This window comes from Coregonus lavaretus (assembly GCF_964263955.1).
Source record: "Coregonus lavaretus genome assembly, chromosome: 3".
Lineage (NCBI taxonomy): Eukaryota > Metazoa > Chordata > Actinopteri > Salmoniformes > Salmonidae > Coregonus > Coregonus lavaretus.
Genome location: NC_139990.1, coordinates 13,033,586 through 13,053,866, shown reverse-complemented (window position 1 = coordinate 13,053,866; position 20,281 = coordinate 13,033,586). Strand labels below are relative to the sequence as shown.

At 45.2% G+C, this 20,281-nt stretch overlaps 1 protein-coding gene across 1 annotated transcript; it reads right to left on the bottom strand.

Annotated features, from left to right (window-relative positions):
• Window positions 1-4,054: 4,054 nt before the first annotated feature.
• On the bottom strand, window positions 4,055-19,302 carry LOC311109959 (homeobox protein MOX-2-like; the record flags this gene model as incomplete). Its single annotated transcript, XM_084152953.1, has 3 exons — window positions 4,055-4,276; window positions 9,272-9,444; window positions 18,762-19,302. The coding sequence occupies 3 exons, from the start codon at window positions 19,300-19,302 to the stop codon at window positions 4,055-4,057; spliced, it is 936 nt and encodes a 311-aa protein (XP_084009079.1).
• Between the last annotated feature and the right edge of the window lie 979 nt (window positions 19,303-20,281).

Sequence of the window (20,281 nt, the reverse complement as noted above, 5' to 3'; positions counted from 1 at the left end):
TAAGATTGAGAGGAAAGCACTTTTAAAGAACAACCAGACATCCTCGGAATGAGATCAATATCCATCCAGGATACCTGGGCCAGGTCAATTACGAAGGCCTGCTCGCTAAAGTGTTTTAGGGAGCGTTTGACAGTGATGAGGGGTGGTCGTTTGACCGCAGACCCGTTACGGACGCAGGCAATAAGGCTGTGATCGCTGAGATCCTGGTTGAAGACAGCGGAGGTGTATTTAGAGGGTAAGTTAGTCAGGATGATATCTATGAGGGTGCCCATGTTTACGGATTTAGGGTTGTACCTGGTAGGTTCCTTGATAATTTGTGTGAGATTGAGGGCATCTAGTTTGGATTGTAGGATGGCTGGGGTGTTAAGCATATCCCAGTTTAGGTCACCAAGCAGTACGAACTCTGAGGATAGATAGGGGGCAATCAATTCACATATGGTGTCCAGGGCACAGCTGGGGGCTGAGGGGGGTCTGTAGCAAGCGGCAACAGTGAGAGACTTATTTCTGGAAAGGTGGATTTTCATAAGTAGGAGCTCAAACTGTTTGGACAAAGACCTGGATAGTATGATAGAGCTCTGCATCTCTACAGTAGATTGCAACTCCACCCCCTTTGGCAGTTCTATCGAGATGGAAAATGTTGTAGTTGGGGATAGGAATTTCTGAATTTTTGGTGGCCTTCCTAAGCCAGGATTCAGACACTGCTAGTATGTTAACAATAATAATATATGTTTGTAAATTTACCATTAAAAAGTACCGTAGTGATTGGGTGTCCATTTAGCTGTACCATGATATTTGCATTGCTACTTAGTAACCTTCCAATTGTTCTCCACTATTCCACCCACTAAAGCCCCTCCCCATCCCAAGTTGGGTTGTCATCCCAATGACCGGCAGACTACCCATTTTTTACACCCCTGTCCCCCCGGATACCTAGGCCTCCCGGGAGGCCAGGACCCATCCTTCGAAAACAGTACACAGTGCCATGCACAGAACAGAAGCAGATCAAGCTCTAAAAGTATTTCCAATGCTCTCACCTCAATTTGCTTTGTATATATAGTGAGGGAAAAAAGTATTTGATCCCCTGCTGATGTTGTACGTTTGCCCACTGACAAAGAAATGATCAGTCTATCATTTTAATGGTAGGTTTATTTGAACAGTGAGAGACAGAATAACAAAAATAAAATCCAGAAAAATGCATGTAAACATTTTTATAAATTGATTTGCATTTTAATGAGGGAAATAAGTATTTGACCCCTCTGCAAAACATGACTTAGTACTTGGTGGCAAAACCCTTGTTGGAAATCACAGAGGTCAGACGTTTCTTGTAGTTGGCCACCAGGTTTGCACACATCTCAGGAGGGATTTTGTCCCACTCCTCTTTGCAGATCTTCTCCAAGTCATTAAGGTTTCGAGCCTGACGTTTGGCAACTCGAACCTTCAGCTCCCTCCACAGATTTTCTACTGGCTAGGCCACTCCAGGACCTTAATGTGCTTCTTCTTGAGCCACTACTTTGTTGCCTTGGCCGTGTGTTTTGGGTCATTGTCATGCTGGAATACCCATCCACGACCCATTTTCAATGCCCTGGCTGAGGGAAGGAGGTTCTCACCCAAGATTTGACGGTACATGGCCCCGTCCATCGTCCCTTTGATGCGGTGAAGTTGTCCTGTCCCCTTAGCAGAAAAACACCCCCAAAGCATAATGTTTCCACCTCCATGTTTGACGGTGGGGATGGTGTTCTTGGGGTCATAGGCAGCATTCCTCCTCCTCCAAACATGGTGAGTTGAGTTGATGCCAAAGAGCTCGATTTTGGTCTCATCTGACCACAACACTTTCACCCATTCAGATGTTCATTGGCAAACTTCAGACGACCCTGTATATGTGCTTTCTTGAGCAGGGGGACCTTGCGGGCGCTGCAGGATTTCAGTCCTTCACGGCGTAGTGTGTTGATAATTGTTTTCTTGGTGACTATGGTCCCAGCTGCCTTGAGATCATTGACAAGATCCTCCCGTGTAGTTCTGGGCTGATTCCTCACCGTTCTCATGATCATTGCAACTCCACGAGGTGAGATCTTGCATGGAGCCCCAGGCCGAGGGAGATTGACAGTCCTTTTGTGTTTCTTTCATTTGCGAATAATCGCACCAACTGTTGTCACCTTTTCACCAAGCTGCTTGGCGATGGTCCTGTAGCCCATTCCACCCTTCTGTAGGTCTACAATCTTGTCCTTGACATCCTTGGAGAGCTCTTTGGTCTTGGCCATGGTGGACAGTTTGTAATCTGATTGATTGATTGCTTCTGTGGACAGGTGTCTTTTATACAGGTAACAAGCTGAGATTAGCAGCACTCCCTTTAAGAGTGTGCTCCTAATCTCAGCTCATCACCTGTATAAAAGACACCTGGGAGCCAGAAATCTTTCTGATTGAGAGGGGGTCAAATACTTATTTCCCTCATTAAAATGCAAATCAATTTATAACATTTTTGACATGCGTTTTTCTGGATTTTGTTGTTGTTATTCTGCCTCTCACTGTTCAAATAAACGTACCATTAAAATTATAGACTGATCATGTCTTTGTCAGCGGGCAAATGTAAAAAATCAGCAGGGGATCAAATACTTTTTTCCCTCACTTTAGCTATGAAAAGTCTATTCAAATACCTTACGTATCTTCATTTCCATCATTAACAATTAATATGCGTAATAATGTTGGCAGTTCATGCAAAGGATTGTTACCTATAACCAGGATTGCCATTGCATTACATTACATTTTTGTCAAGCAAGTATTATTTTAGCAAACAATTATTGTGATTCATCCTATATTGTCCCTAACATCCTTACTCCCTTGCAACAGATGTGGGATACAGACACACACACACTCCTACACACTCAACCCCTTTCCCCCACAATCAACCATAAACTCAGATGCTCAACAGTTGTTACATCCCAGAGCCCAACTCAAGAAAGGACCTGATTTACAAATGCATATACAGTTACAGCTGTTTGAGAAAGCATGCAATGTGAGATTTGATTAACTAATGTCAAGTCCTAGGTGATGGAGATCAGATCCACCCCCTTCCCCTGAAACACACTCTAAAGCACAAATTAGAATGCACACTCATACAGAAGGCAAAGAAATGCTAGGTCTACATATGGTTTTAAATTACATTAACATTATTTCAAATATGTATTTATTTTTATTTATACAGTAACATAGTAGTAACATACCAATTGTGTAATATTGTGAGAATGTTCAAGAACCTGACAATGACAAAGACGTTTTTGATTGATCAGTTTTATTCACTTAAGAAACCATTATGTCCCAGATTTATATGTAATAAAATTATATGTATTTTCACTCAATAGGTACACTTTTAAGAATCTTAGTGGAAGAAAAATGTAAAACCAATGGATCTACAGTCAGGAGATGTTTACTAATATGAATCATTCAGTTATGTTGTAAGTGAAACAGCAAAATAGGACTCACGGTAATAGCCAATTATTCAATTAAATTCCACATTTTTACTTAAAGCTCATTGCATAATTTTTGTTTTCCAAACTGGGTAAATACAGTAGAATTTAGTATTTGACAGTGCAAAAATCCAAGCCATTTTATCAATGCAAGGCACGTGTGGAATGTTCACAATAATATCATATTTTATTCCCAATTTACAGTCTCAGGAGCTTGAGGCTTTGCTCACAAGCATATATTTTTTTATTTGATCTAACACATCCAGTTTTTCATTCCATCCTCCTTCCATTCCTTCTTCTTCTTGCTTACCTTTACTTATATCTTTCTTCCTCCACTCCAATGCCAATCAATAAACACCTTTAGTCAGAACACCAGCTGTTGCTGTTTCTTGAGAGAGTATAGGCCAGTCTTCTTTCTACTCCTGAGAGCATAGTGAGTATGTAGGCCTAGGTGTTCTGAGTCAAATCCCAACGTATGCAACTCTGTACCTACAAATGCAACATGATCACATCAACTCACTGCAATTCTAGACGTTTGTCCAAATGGCCAGAAACCTCACCTTTCACCTCTGTGTGGCCTATGTGGCGGGTCAGGGTCATAACTGGGCGTGCTCGGAGCTCTGGTCGCTGTCGTGACTGTCCTCATTACCAGGGGAACTGGAGGAGTGGTGTAATCCTCCCACCATGCCACAGTACTCTGACGGCAACAGCGTTCCCTTCTTCACGTTGACAAGTTCTTTTTCCAGGGCCGCTGCCCCCTGCTGACCTCCTTTAACACGCTTCCACTTCATCCTCCTGTTCTGGAACCACACCTTCACCTGGAGGAGAGGAGAGCAATTAGTTTACAGGGAAATATTGTGGAAGTTATACGGCAGGGGGTTCCAACTCAATACCTGGTGGACCACAGAGACTGCTAATTTCAGCTCTTTCCTTTGTTGTCTGATCTAGACACTCCTAGGGAGGAATGAAAACATGCAGATGCTGCGGCTCCCAAGGACTGGAGTTTGACACTTGGATCGTTTGCAGGAAGGTGAGTGGATCATAGCCCTTCTCAATAACAAGGGCAATATTAGCCAAGGTTTTAGAAAATGTATTTTGTGTAATTATAACCACATTAAGAAAACATCAACAACTTTTAATTGCACAAAGGTTAACTGGAGTCTTCAGGCCTTGTTGTGAGCGAGTGGAGATGGGGTGTATATGGAGTGTGAGGGTCTGAGGTAACTCGATGCCATTGTGGATGCGTTGGTTGTGGGGTTCTGGAGACTGAGTTCTTGGCATGTAGACCCGTCTGTAAAACCTAGCATCCTCCCACCTCTTCCCCCCGTCCCTCCTCAGTAAAACCCTGACATCCCCCTGTGCGTCAGGAAACTCAATGTCCTGAATCTGTTCGTGTGAACCCTCCTTTTATCAGTGAATGTGACTGAGAGATTTACGGCCTCAGTGAAACAGACCTCTGCCAGCGCAGCAGAGCACATGCACACACACACACCACAGGAGTATGCAACCCAGCTCCCCCACCTCTCTTTTCACACACACACACACACTCCTCCCGACACACCAGTTCCCCCCCACACACCCGCTCTAGCTCCCCCACCTTGCTCCCCCACCTCCCTCTTCACACGACATGATCTTATGTAAACCCCGAGCGACACCTCATCTACCAGAGCTGGCTGCCGAGAGCCAAATCATTATCTAGAAGATCATTATTCGCAGTCGCATGCCAGTTGAGTCTGGGATCCCCTGCCGTCGTCGACGGGGTACTTTGGGTTATTTTGACCTCACTGTGTGCGGTGTAGGTAGCGCTCGGAGATACAGATCTTAATTTGATCACTCTTTTATTGCTGAGAATTTTCCCACACAGCAGGAAAAACTTGTAGTGTATTCAAGGTATAAAAAGGCTTCAACATTTTGTCATTTCAGACTTGATTTGCAGTAACAAAATTGTTATCAACCCCTACAAAAAAATTCCATTAATTAGAATCCACATAATAATTCACATTTCCTGTTGCTGCAGGATTATTGTCAAGCTGTAGCAAACTGGCTCAAATTAAGATCCTATATCTATAGTAAGCCCATGGTGTACTGTTAACAGTGTATGTATAACGCTGGGTGACAGTGAACTGAGCAGGCGACTGGCGGGCACGTTGGACTGTGGTTAGTGTTGGCTGTTGGGGCGTCTTATTTCGACATAGCCAGGTATGTGCTGATCCTGCCTCGGATCCTGTTCCTGACTCCACAGATCCTTCAGTATTTGCGGCTCCTCTTTGTGATGATTAAGCTGCTGCCTAAAACGGCCCGATCGGATCGGGACCGAGCGAAGCACCCCAACCCCCCCCCCCTTCTCCCATCCCCCATCACGCCCCCTACTGCCCTCATGTCATCCATCCCCCACCCCCCACTGACGCCCCTACACCCCCCTACCCCCTCCTGTTCGCCCTCCCCATACCCCACAAACTGCAACCCCCTCCTACAAGCCCCCCCCCCCCCCCCCCCCCTCTTATCCACCCTCCAAGCGACCTGCTTTCTCACAGGAACCCTATGCTCTCCTGTAGGATTTATTTTAGGCATTGTAGCCTGCCACTCACAGGCCGAAGACAGGAGTTAAGTTTACAGAGTAAACACACGCATGTGTGGCTCATTTTCTAATAAACAGGCTTATAAGCGTCAACCGCCTCGTTAAAGTCCTCTGTAAATTGTTGTTACACACACACACACAAAATCTTCTGCCACTGTACAGTCGTGGTCAAAAGTTTTGAGAATGACACAAATATTAATTTTCACAAAGTCTGCTGCCTCAGTTTTTATGATGGCAATTTGCATATACTCCAGAATGTTATGAAGAGTGATCAGATGAATTGCAATTAATTGCAAAGTCCCTCTTTGCCATGAAAATTAACTTAATCCCAAAAAACTTTTCAACTGCATTTCAGCCCTGCCAAAAAAGGACCAGCTGACATCATGTCAGTGATTCTCTCGTTAACACAGGTGAGAGTGTTGACGAGGGCAAGGCTGGAGATCACTCTGTCATGCTGATTGAGTTAGGATAACAGACTGGAAGCTTTAAAAGGAGGGTGGTGCTTGAAATCATTGTTCTTCCTCTGTTAACCATGGTTACCTGCAAGGAAACACGTGCCGTCATCATTGCTTTGCACAAAAAGGGCTTCACAGGCAAGGATATTGCTGCTAGTAAGATGCACCTAAATCAACCATTTATCGGATCATCAAGAACTTCAAGGAGAGGTTAAATTGTTGTGAAGAAGGCTTCAGGGTGCCCAAGAAAGTCCAGCAAGCGCCAGGACCGGGGCACCACCAGTGCAGAGCTTGCTCAGGAATGGCAGCAGGCAGGTGTGAGTGCATCTGCACGCACAGTGAGACAAAGACCTTTGGAGGATGGCCTGGTGTCAAGAAGGGCAGCGAGGAAGCCACTTCTCTCCAGGAAAAACATCAGGGACAGACTGATATTCTGCAAAAGGTACAGGGATTGGACTGCTGAGGACTGGGGTAAAGTCATTTTCTCTGATGAATCCCCTTTCCGATTGTTTGGGGCATCCGGAAAAAAGCTTGTCTGGAGAAGACAAGGTGAGCGCTACCATCAGTCCTGTGTCATGCTAACAGTAATGCATCCTGAGACTATTCATGTGTGGGGTTGCTTCTCAGCCAAGGGAGTGGGCTCACCCACAATTTTGCCTAAGAACACAGCCATGAATAAAGAATGGTCCCAACACGTCCTCCGAGAGCAACTTCTCCCAACCATCCAAGAACAGTTTGGTGACGAACAATGCCGTTTCCAGCATGATGGAGCACCTTGCCATAAGGCAAAAGTGATAACTAAGTGGCTCGGGAAACAAAACATCAACATTTTGGGTCCATGGCCAGGAAACTCCCCAGGCCTTAATCCCATTGAGAACTTGTGGTCAATCCTCAAGAGGCGGGTGGACAAACAAAAACCCACAAATTCTGACAAACTCCAAGCATTGATTATGCAAGAATGGGCTGCCATCAGTCAGGATGTGGCCCAGAAGTTAATTGACAGCATGCCAGGGCGGATTGCAGAGGTCTTGAAAAAGAAGGGTCAACACCGCAAATATTGACTCTTTGCATAAACTTAATGTAATTGTCAATAAAAGCCTTTGACCCTTATGGAATGCTTGTAATTATACTTCAGTATACCATAGTAACATCTGACAAAAATGTCTAAAAACACTGAAGCAGCAGACGTTGTGAAGACCAATACTTGTGTCATTCTCAAAACTTTTGACCACGACTGTATATGCCCTTGGGTGTAGTCCTAATTGTGCAATCAGTCATTCATAAGTTGTTACCTGAGACGGTTGTTACACACACATACACCCAACCACACACCCACACATTCACAGGGTTCAGTTGCGAGACAAGACCTCCAGGGGTATGTGGGCTGAGGCCCGATTGTACACTCTTTGTTAGTAAAGCTATACAGTAGTTAATAGCAGGATCAGGGAGGTAGAAGCTGCACTGTAAGATAATAGCCAGAAGGATGTTAGACTGGGTTTAACAGCCAGGGTCAACCCTCACACACACACACATTCACACGTACACACACACACGCATACACACACTTACAAACAGGATTAACCCCCACACACGTCCAGATGTATAGGCCCTGTATTGGGAATGTGTGGAGAAGAGAGGAGAGGAGAGGCAGCCAATATGAGTAGGAGTGGGGAGGGTTGGCGAGGGATGGGGCTCCTAGCAGGAAGGGCCTAACTCCTGGGTGGGTTGTTGCCTGGATGCCTGGGCCTGGCCTGGCTGCAGCCAAGACACTCTGATTGGACTTATACAACAGATGATGAGTTCCAAAAGCACTTATGGGTGTGCTGAGTGTGTAGGTTAATTTGGTTGAACGCATCGCCACAAATAGTTTTATGCAGGCAAGCTTTTTAGATCAAGGCAGATTAGGTGTAAATTAATCATTAAAAAAAGGTGTTTTGATTAAAAGTTTCCCTCTTTTCATCTAAAATATAGCATAGAATAAGCAGCTTTTACACTGCCATACATTAAGGGCAGATTAAGCCTTTATACTCCAAGACTTCTAGAACACTTTGAATGGATTTTCTCCATTGAGCATACTGTACGGGAATCTGTCTTTGAAAGTCCAGTGTATTTCCTATTGGTGTCTGAAGGGAATTAGAGAAACATCTGGTCTCTGACACATGCCATCAGACAGTCCCTGCACACCCACAGACAGACAGACCAGCAGTGCAGGCAACACACTCACACAGCCAGACCAGGGGCGCTGGCAACACAAACACACACACAGACACACGCTGCACAGATACTGTACATCAAAGGGTTAGGAAGCGATTACATTCAGAGCATTAGCATGACATGTCCAAGCGTTTGCTAATGTCAAAACATACAGGGTTTTTCATCCTGAGGCCTGTGTAGTTTTTAATAGAATCCATATCAACTGCCGTTAGCTGCCATTTCAGTGTAAGCTTCACTGTGAGTCTTTGAATATATGTGTCTGTTGAATACAATTGTCTGAGTTATTAGGGTAATTACAGTATTAATCCTTTAACTGTGATTCCTTTGGATATTGTGTTCACACATGATCTGCCAATTTTCTGATTTATTTGAACATCAAAGGGATAAATTAACTGCATCATGTTTTGCTATTAGATGACAAGCCAATATTATGACTAATTAACTTGTTTTTTTAGCAAGACAACAGGTAAGAATTTTTTTCACTTTTCACATGCAATTTCTATTGCATTTTTTCATATGCAATGTTTATTGCTTTTATTGTTTCCACATAACAACAGGTAACGTACTTGTCTTTCTGTGAGGTCGAGGTTGACTGCAATCTCGTATCGCCTCAGTCTCGTCAGGTAGTTGTGGTGCGCAAACTCTGACTCCAGTTCCCGGATCTGTTCCTTGGTGAATGCTGTCCTCTCCTTCCTGGGCTTGCTGTTCACGTCAGACTTATAGCTCCCGTCCTGGGAATCTAAAATGAAAAACAGAACTTTTTCCAGATACAGTTGAGTCGCCAAAAAAGAAAGGAGAGGAAAATGGGTGAAAAAAAAGAAGGGATTGTGTGATAAACTGCAGGGCTGAAACACAAACTAAGAGCTAAACAATTAGCGCTGCCAATCACCTTTTCTTATGGGGATATTGGTCATGCACACTATCATGTCTTACTGGGGGAGGGGCTGCATGAGAGGAGCCAAGCAGGGAGTACTGTCCCAGAGCCCAGCTCCCTCAGAGAACTTCCCTATGTTCATTCTCCAAAACAGACTCACTCACTCATCTTCACTCGCTCCTTAGAGCATAGAAAGAAACAGACTGATATCTCTCAAATACCACTAAGTTGTAACACCTTCTTACTGTATGTGAACATTTCACAAATCAATTTACTATAGCCTAATTTCTTTGAGACCTAGGAGACACAAAGAATATGTCCTATAACAATAATTTGTAGTTGGTGGAATTGTCTCGGCCTCTCTCCAATACTTTATCACCTCTTTTAAATAGAAGTTTCATCCAAAAGGAGGGGTAATATTTGAGGCTAGCCAACTCAACACTGTAGCTCTATTGTTCAAAGACAAAAGTGATTCCAAGAGCTCATCTCTGGTGGAACTGAGGGTAGGTGAAGCTGAGGTCCGTCAGGTGTGGGGAAATGTGAAGGGGTAATGTATTTGGTAATGTCTGAGGTAGTAATGCATGTGATAATGTGTAGCTAAAGCCCCTTGAAATTAAGGGGGAAATAGCCCCCCTCAGTTGTCCGCTGACAATATAGAAGATAATATTTATTTTATGCTAAATTAATGTGCTATCGAAATTGGCCATCCTATCACTGACCCCAAAGATTAGGTTCACGCTGCCTCTGCTATGTGGGGTGTGTGATGGCGTGGTAATGTGATGTGATAATGTGGGACAGTAGGGTGTGGACCTCCCAGCTATCACCTGGTAGGCTGAACAATAGACCAGTAGATACACAGATCGGCTGAGCACCAACCACGGGCCTAGACATAACATGGAGCATGGTCTGAAAACTTACACCAGCCCACTCTACATGGCTAAAGATGACAGGGGTAAGAGTTTGATGTGTGTGATTTGTTGTGTATTTGATTGAAGTTAAGTAAACTTTAGAAAGACTTTCCAGATTGTAATTCCTTTTGATCCAATTGTCTGTATTTAATCCAGATTGTAATTACTTTTGATCCAATTGTCTGAATTTAATCCAGATTGCGCAAATGGATTCTGAAAAGGGTACATTAATGAAATCCTTTAAAAAATGTGTTCCCTTTTAGATGTGGCTTCAAATTGGGTGAATATCAATAGATTTCTTTAAACATCACACTTCAGGGCATCAAATGCGTTGTGTTGTAATTTACGTGCTGTTCTTTAGTCAGCGCAACACAAAACCAGCTGACATTCTCTTAGTTCAACTGTAAATGTTGGAAGTGCTGACCAAATAGTGCCAGGAAAGAGTCTGTCTCTCTGCCACATCACACAGGCACAGCACAGCTCGTCCCCTCGATTCATGGCACCTCCACTTATAAAAACAGAATATGGGACAAAGAAGTTTCTGGAAATAAGTTCTTCAAACAAATTGTCTTTCACACAGTTTGGGGATTATATTTAATTTGAAACAATTGTTTAATGGTTTATACCATACAATATATTGCAATACTCCTTCAATATTCCTCCAAACTTAATTTACAATACATTTTAAACTTTTGTTTTGCATTCTTTGTTATTTATCAAGGTGAATTTTAACTATTATTATATTATGTTGCCACAGCATTGTTATACCGTTACCTCATCAGAAATAGGAACATACAGTACCAGTCAAAAGTTTGGACACACCTACTCATTCAAGAGTTTTTCTTTATTTTTACTATTTTCTATATTGTAGAATAATCAAATCTATGAAATAACACAAATGGAATCATGAAAAACCAAAAAAAGCGTTAAACAAATCAAAATATATTTTATATTTGAGATTCTTCAAATAGCCACCCTTTGCCTTGATGACAGCTTGAACACTCTTGGCATTCTCTCAACCAGCTTCACCTGGAATGCTTTTCCAACAGTCTTGAAGGAGTTCCCACATATGCTGAGCACTTGTTGAACAATAGACTTCCTGCCATCCAGGACCTCTATACCAGGCGGTATAGGAGGAAGGCCCTCAAAATTGTCAAAGACTCCAGCCACGCTAGTCATAGACTGTTCTCTCTGCTACCGCACGGCAAGCGGTACCGGAGTGCCAAGTCTAGGTCCAAAATACTTCTCAACAGCTTCTACCCCCAAGCCATAAGAGTCCTGAACAGCTAATCATGGCTACCCAGACTATTTGCACTGCCCCCCCCACCCCCACCCCCCACCCCATCTTTTTACGCTTCTGCTACTCTGTTAATTATTTATGCATAGTCACTTTAACTCTACCCACATGTACATATTACTTCAACTACCTCAAGTAGCCGGTGCCCCCGCACATTGACCCTGCACCGGTACCCCCCTGTATATATAGCCTCCCTACTGTTATTTTATTTTACTTCTGCTCTTTTTTTCTCAACACTTTTTGGTTGTTGTTTTATTTTACTTTTTTATTAAAAAGAAATGCACTGTTGGTTAAGGGCTGTAAGTAAACATTTCACTGTAATGTCTGCACCTGTTGTATTCGGTGCATGTGGCCAATAAAATTTGATTTGATTTGATTTGTTGGCTGCTTTTCCTTCACTCTGCGGTCCGACTCATCCCAAACCATCTAAATTGGGTTGAGGTCGGGGGATTGTGGAGGCCAGGTCATCTGATGTAGCACTCCATTACTCTCCTTCTTGGTAAAATAGCCCTAACACAGCCCGGAGGTGTGTTGGGTCAATGTCCTGTTGAAAAACAAATGATAGTCCCAGTAAGCCCAAACCAGATGGGATGGCGTATCGCTGCAGAATGCTGTGGTAGCCATGCTGGTTAAGAGTGCCTTGAATTCTAAATAAATCACAGACAGTGTCACCAGCAAAGCACCCCCACACCATAACACCTCCTCCTCCATGCTTTATGGTGGGAACTATACATGCGGAGATCATCCGTTCACCCATACTGCGTCTCACAAAGACACGGCGGTTGGAGCCAAAAATCTCAAATTTGGACCAGACCAAAGGACACATTTCCACCGGTCTAATGTCCATTGCTCGGGTTTCTTGGCCCAAGCAGATCTCTTCTTATTATTGGTGTCCTTTAGTAGTGGTTTCTATGCAGCAATTCGACCATGATGGCCTGATTCACACAGACCCCTCTGAGCAGTTTATGTTGAGATATGTCTGTGACTTGAACTCTGTGAATCATTTATTTGGGCTGCAATTTCTGAGGCTGGTAACTGTAACTAACTTATCCTCTGCAGCAGAGGTAACTCTGGGTCTTCCATTCCTGTGGTGGTCCTCATGAGAGCCAGTTTCATCATAGCGCTTGATGGTTTTTGAGACTGCACTTGAAGATACTTTCAAAGTTCTTGAAATGTTCCGCATTGACTGACCTTCATGTCTTAAAGTAATGATGGACTGTCGTTTCTCTTTGCTTATTTGAGGGCTATCTTCTGTATACCCCCCTACCTTGTCACAACACATCTGATTGGCTCAAACACATTAAGAAGGAAGGAAATTCCACATATTAACTTTTAACAAGACACACCTGTTAATTGAAATGCATTCCAGGTGACAACCTCATGATGCTGTGTCACACCCTGGCTCTGGGACTCTATATGTTGAGCCAGGGTGTGTTCTTTCTGTTGTGTTTATTTCTATGTTGGCCAGAGTGACTCCCAATCAGAGGCAACGAGTGTCAGCTGTCGTTGGTTGTCTCTGATTGGGAGCCATATTTAAACTGTCTGTTTTCCCTTTGTGTTTGTGGGTTCTTGTTCCGTGTTGGTCATTGTTACCGTGGACTTCACGAGTCGTTTCTTGTTTTGTTTATTGTTGTCTATTATCACTAAAGATAATAAAGTTTAAACATGTTCGTTCATCACGCTGCGCCTTGGTCTGTTCCCTACGACGATCGGGACAGAAGAACCCACCATACAAGGACCAAGCAGCGTGTCCAGGAGCAGGCAGCCTGGACATGGGAGGAGATATTGGACGGGAAAGGGTCCTGGACTTGGAAGGAGATACAGGCCGGGATGGATCGGCGTCCGTGGGAAGAGACAGTGGAGGCGCGCCGTAGAGAGGAGCAGCGGCGCCAAACGGGTCAACGTCGGACAGGCGAGAGGCAACCCCAGAAATTTTTTAGGGGGGGGCACACGGCATGGACGACGGGGCTGACGGAGGCAGAAAAGGGGCGGATTCAGAAGGCCACCAGGTTACGGGGGCCACTGGTCAAAGTAGGGAAGGAAGGTGTAGAGGCACGGCGAGAGGTACTGGGGTGTGTTACCAGTCCGGTCCGGCCCGTTCCAGATCCCGAGGTAGAGCCAGTGGTGTGTGTCCCCAGTACGGTCCGGCCTGTTCCGGCCCCTCGCACCAAGTGTACGGTGCGCGTCGCCAGCCCGGTCCGGCCTGTCCCTGCTCCTCGCACCAAGCCTACGGTGTGCGTCGCCAGCCCAGTCCGGCCTGTCCCTGCTCCACGCACCAAGCCTACGGTGTGCGTCGCCAGCCCAGTCCGGCCTGTCCCTGCTCTACGCACCAAGCCTACGGTGTGCGTCGCCAGCCCAGTCCGGCCTGTCCCTGCTCTACGCACCAAGCCTACGGTGTGCGTCGCCAGCCCAGTCCGGCCTGTCCCTGCTCCACGCACCAAGCCTACGGTGTGCGTCGCCAGCCCGGTCCGGCCTGTCCCTGCTCCACGCACCAAGCCTACGGTGTGCGTCGCCAGCCCAGCCCGGCCTGTCCCTGCTCCACGCACCAAGCCTACGGTGTGCGTCGCCAGCCCGGTCCGGCCTGTCCCTACTCCACGCACCAAGCCAGGGGTGCGAGTCGTCAGCCCGGTCCGGCCTGTTCCTACTCCACGCACCAAGCCAGGGGTGCGCATCGTCAGCCCGGTCCGGCCCGTTCCGGCTCCACGCACCAAGCCAGGGGTGCGCGTCGCCAGCCCGGCCCGGCCTGTTCCTGCTACTCGCACTAAGCCAGGGGTGCGAGTCGTCAGCCTGGTAAGGCCCGTTCCTCCTCCACGCACCAAGCCAGGGGTGCGCGTCGTCAGCCTGGTAAGGCCCGTTCCTCCTCCACGCACCAAGCCAGGGGTGCGCGTCGTCAGTCCAGCACAACCCGTGCCTGGGTCACCGGTGCCTGGTAAGGTACCGGCCCACTGCTCCACTACGGAGCTGAAGCTAACCGCTCCTGCTGCGTCCAGTTCCGCTCCAGCCAGCGGGGCCAGACTGGACCAGGGGTGCTATGGGGGGTTTATTGGAGGGTGGTGGGCAAGGCCGGAGCCAGAACCGCCGCCGAGGAGGAATGCCCACCCAGCCCTCCCCTGTTTTGTTCAAGTTGAGGCGCGGTCGCAGTCCGCGCCTTTAGGGGGGGGTACTGTCACACCCTGGCTCTGGGACTCTATATGTTGAGCCAGGGTGTGTTCTTTCTGTTGTGTTTATTTCTATGTTGGCCAGAGTGACTCCCAATCAGAGGCAACGAGTGTCAGCTGTCGTTGGTTGTCTCTGATTGGGAGCCATATTTAAACTGTCTGTTTTCCCTTTGTGTTTGTGGGTTCTGTTTCCGTGTTGGTCATTGTTACCGTGGACTTCACGAGTCGTTTCTTGTTTTGTTTATTGTTGTCTATTATCACTAAAGATAATAAAGTTTAAACATGTTCGTTCATCACGCTGCGCCTTGGTCTGTTCCCTACGACGATCGTGACATGCTGGTTGAGAGAATGCCAAGAGTGTACAAAGCTGTCGTCAAGGCAAAGGGTGGCTTTTGATGTAATGTATTTAGAATTCAAGGCACTCTTGACTAGCATGGCTACCACAGCATTCTGCAGCTATACACCATCCAATCTGGTTTGGGCTTAGTGGGGCTATCATTTGTTTTTCAACAGGACAATGACCCAACACACCTCCAGGCTGTGTAAGGGCTAATTGACCATGAAGGATGCTGCATCAGATGACCTGGCCTCCACAATCACCCGACCTCAACCCAACTGAGATGGTTTGGGATGAGTTGGACGGTAGAGGAAAGAAAAAGCAGCCAACAAGTGCTCAGCATATGTGGGAACTCTTTCAAGACTGTTGGAAAAGCATTTCAGGTGAAGCTGGTTGAGAGAATGCCAAGAGTGTGCAAAGCTGTCGTCAAGGCAAAGGGTGGCTATTTGAAGAATCTCAAATATAAAATATATTTTGATTTGTTTAACACTTTTTTGGTTACTACATGATTCCATATGTGTTATTTCATAGTTTTGATGTCTTCACTATTATTCTACAATGTAAAAAAAATAAAAAAATAAAGAACAACCCTTGAATGAGTAGGTGTGTCCAAACTTTTGACCGGTAGTGTAAATAAAGATCACGTTGCCTTGTGATTTGTGTTAGAGGTGTTCTACATGTCCATGGCAGCTCCTGGGTTATGCTTCAGACTTCTACTACCTGTCAATCAGAATTACAGCCTGGTGTAAAACTGACCTGAGAGATGGAAAGTGAAGGAGGAAAATTAACTACTGGGCACACCAGTCCCCTGTAGCTCAGTTGGTAGAGCATGGCGCTTGCAACGCTAGGGTTGTGGGTTTGTTTCCCACGGGGGGGCAGTATGAAAATGAATGCACTCACTAAACTGTAAGTTGCTCTGGATAAGAGCGTCTGCTAAATGACTAAAATGGTATATGTAAACAGCACTTGTGCCTGCTGGGAGAACGATACACGAATGCAAATCAAATTTGCCTATCCTATCAGTGCCCCAATAAAATGTGTCGGTGCACGACGCCACTGGAAGCTGGTGACAGTGAAATGGCTTCTGGATACGGAGAGCAGTCCTCTTGTCGTGACCCTACACTGATGTCCTGAATCAGCCCTTGTGTTTGCATACATGTAGCCGCCAGGAAGTCCAGCCACTGGGCTAGTAACTTATTAAGGACCTGATGTGTCTAGTCCCCAGCTCATATATGGATGGAGCTTGCATTATTATGGTGTCTGCTGATAATGATGGCTACAGCCATATACAGCCATATTAGGTCTGGTGCGGTGCCCTGCATGACGAGTCCAACGCATTTAGCCATCGGCCATTTTGAGACTCCACCCGGGGTACAGATCAGTTTGTCCCTTACAACCTCAGCGTTCTCAAAGGCAACACAGTCGTTGGGTGGACAGTGTGTAAAATTATATCACTGACTTATGTACACACTTACACGTGCCACTGACTGTGCTCATCTCAAAATAGATGTTTAACAAATGGGGAAATTGGACCTAACTATACACCTTTTTTTATTATGTAACTCTTCACTACACAAAAATAAGAATTTCTGTCTCTAATGGGCAATAAAGTTATATTCTATTCCATTCCATTCCATTCCGTTCCATTCCATTCTATCATCCATATTGCGGCTGACCAACAGTGATATCAAGAAGTAGTATGGATGAATTCTCCATCCCCATTATTATTATTAAAAGCCTGCTTTTGCACACAGCTGTTGTGGCTAATGCTGTAGGTACATACGTTCTACAGCCATAAATACTATATAGGTTTAAGCCTATCAAAAAGCCCAGGTGTGGTCGTTGTAACAGTTTCAAAGGCAGCTTCACAGAAATCACACCTGTAGGCCATTAATACCCTGGAGAAAAATGTCACTGTTGATTATCCCTGGGAGCCTGAAGAGAGAGACAAAGAAAAGCTGTACCAGGCTATAACTATACAATTGGTTTGAGGGGGTTGAGATTGAAGAATGTTAAACAGGAAACAGGTCAATAGTCTAATGAGAATGGTAGATTGAGGTAGAAAGTGAGACAATCTATCTATGTAAATATTCCAAATGACAGAGGTAAATCAACTCCCTGATTACAGTATCACTGAGAGAGTATCTTAATATGTGTTGTTGAGACAAATGGAGATGGAAAGGCGATGGATCTAATGCATCACATAACAGAAGATGACTGCAAATCTGTAATGTATCTCACTTGCTCATGTCTTTATATAAGATTGTCAACAGAATAGTATGACTATTGACCTTAGCATTTCTAGAGATAATTTAACCTTTTTTACTCCAATGGTTTGATTGAATTTTGATTATTATTTTGCTTCCAAAATAGATTAATAGATTAATTCATTTAATATCTGTTGTTTTACTGAAAAGGAAACTAAATGATGGTGTGAGAATAATTGTATTAATTGCATTTAGGTGAAATTAAGTACATGATCATATTTTAAGTTTACGGCCTTGCTGCCCAGTGTTTCACACAATAAGACGTTGTTTCTAAGAAGAGCTTGACTGCATTTATTTTAAATATTAATTAGAAAATAAAGTTAGCCTAATTCTACCTCGTTAAATTGTAAACATAAATTCCAGATATGAATGAATGTCAATACAGTATGAAAAACAGTACAGATAAACTAATATGAAACAATCAATGTATCAAGATAATATAAGATCTTTAAAGAACCTATAACATAAGGTCTTATAATACTGAAATGTCTTCCCAGTATGTTAGTACAGTTAAATGTTAAATTACAGCTAACTTTTGTGCAGTAGCTAGTAATTGAAATTAATAAATTACATTTGCAAGTAGACAATTAAGAAAACTTTGAACTATGAGCATCGAGCAGTTGGTAATCAAATAAGACATCAGTTTGAATCAGTTTGAATCATCAGAACTAAGTCTGTTTCAAATAAACTTGAAGTTGAATGTTTATACCACAAAAGTAATGACATATAGCCCTCAATATTATCTGGGCAACTACTGTAAAAACAAGGCCCAAATGCTGAAATAATAAGCCTACTAGTAAGTGAGGTTAAAATTAAGAATTTACTTTCAAACGAAATAGTATGCGCTGAACTCTTTTGTCATTGCATAACTTCTCATGAGGTTCTCGAATTTAGGAGCATTGACGCAGAAGACTACAGCGCGTTCAGTAATCATGAAAACATTAGCCTATTAATAAAAATGCAACAAATAGATGTTTTATTACTGTATCACAAACTGTTCTCCGTTGTTTCAACATCTGTGGACTTTGTCTGCTTACACAGAGATGCTGAAATCCCAATATGAGAATGGACAAACCAAACCCTTCAAATCATTATACTCCCTTACTATGGGATGAAAACTCCTCAGTGAGTTTTGAAAGAAACCACCAAGACTTTGAGACTAAACTCAAAGCTAAGAGAAGAGAAGAGGAGATGTCCTCATTGTCCTCATCTTACCTGAGCTGTGCAAATCATCTTTCCCTTTACTGTTCCGTCTCTGTTCTGTCTCGTCCGGGGACATCGTCTGTCGTCCAAAGTCCCCAGGGACACAGGAAACACCTGTGGGGTCACTACTACCTCCCAGACCAGGGTTGGTGTTGGAGCCACACATATTTTGGGACCCCCCACAACACAGTTCCGAGACTTGGCTGTCCGGAGGAGGCAGGCAGAGGCCATGCCTGGTGTTGGGTGAGGGAATCTGGGGGACATGCCAGGGGATCTGGTGGGTCTGGTGCTGTGGGTGGTGGGGGTGGGGGTGCTGCTGGTGCTGATGGAGGTGTCCTCCACGATGGTGGTGTTGCTGCCCTCCGTACGCCTCCTCCTCCCCGGGTCCAGGGTACCCCCCACAGGGGGGAGAGGAGCCGGGTAGGTTGGGGTAGGAGATGTGGTCGGAGCGCCCGTGCAGCACCATCGGGGACTGGGTAAAGGCAGGGTGGGGGTGCAGGCCCTGGGCCGGGGCGTGGGGGCTACGGAGGCACCCAAACAGGGAGTGATCCATCACGGTGCTCCACGAGATCCACCTGAAAGACGAACCCCCCTAAGTCCGCCACACACACAACCACCAAAAGGCGGGCGGACGAGTAGCCTCAAATCAGGGCTCTCCTCCACGGCTCTCTCACCTAGCACCTCTGTGCGCCCCACATTAGTTTGCAGGGAGAGCGATCGGAGGAGACTGAAGGAAGGCAGAGCTCGCAACGTTGAAAGGTAGAGCCTCCGGTAATCCTGAGCATGCAGCCTGTTGCCAGGCGCAGTGCGGGTAAACACTGACTCTGCTGAGATGGTAGACGGAGAGGAAAGACGGAGGAGAGGAGAGGCGGCTGAGGCCAGAGTGGTTCCAGGGAGAAGGTGGTTCCAGGGAAGTTGGGAGAGAGAGAGAGAGAGAGAGAGAGATGAAGGGAGGGAGGGTGGGTTGGTGTTAGGAGGCCAAGGAGGGGGGATGTTATATATAGGACGTAACGTGAGAGGGAGGCCGGGTCACTGGTGCGCTGGATCACTGCTAGGCTACTGACCACATGTATACGATCTTCCTCCAAAACGCAACGCACAATAAATCTGAACCATTCCAATGGCCTGGCCTCAGGAAAAGTGGGAAATGTATTTTGGACCCACCCGACCCCCGTCGATACACTTTCTTAGAAGTGCAGTATTGCGTCAGACTTCAGGGGGTTGGATATGGGGGTTTGGGGGTTCAACACCCCAACATTATCTGCTGTTTGTGTGTTTACTGCAAATAGAGGCTGATGCGTTGCATTTCAAATCAAATCAAATGAATAGTGTGTAGGTGGTTTGAAAATATGTTTACTGTATGTGGCCCAATATTTGACTGATTGATATAAACTTTCTTAGCGCAATCTACAAATCTGTCTGTTAACATTACCCCCCCCCCCCCACCCCCCCCCCCCCCCACCCCCCACTACCCTCCCCCTCACACACACACACTCCTAATCATTTAAGCACTAGTAGTTTTCAACATCAAT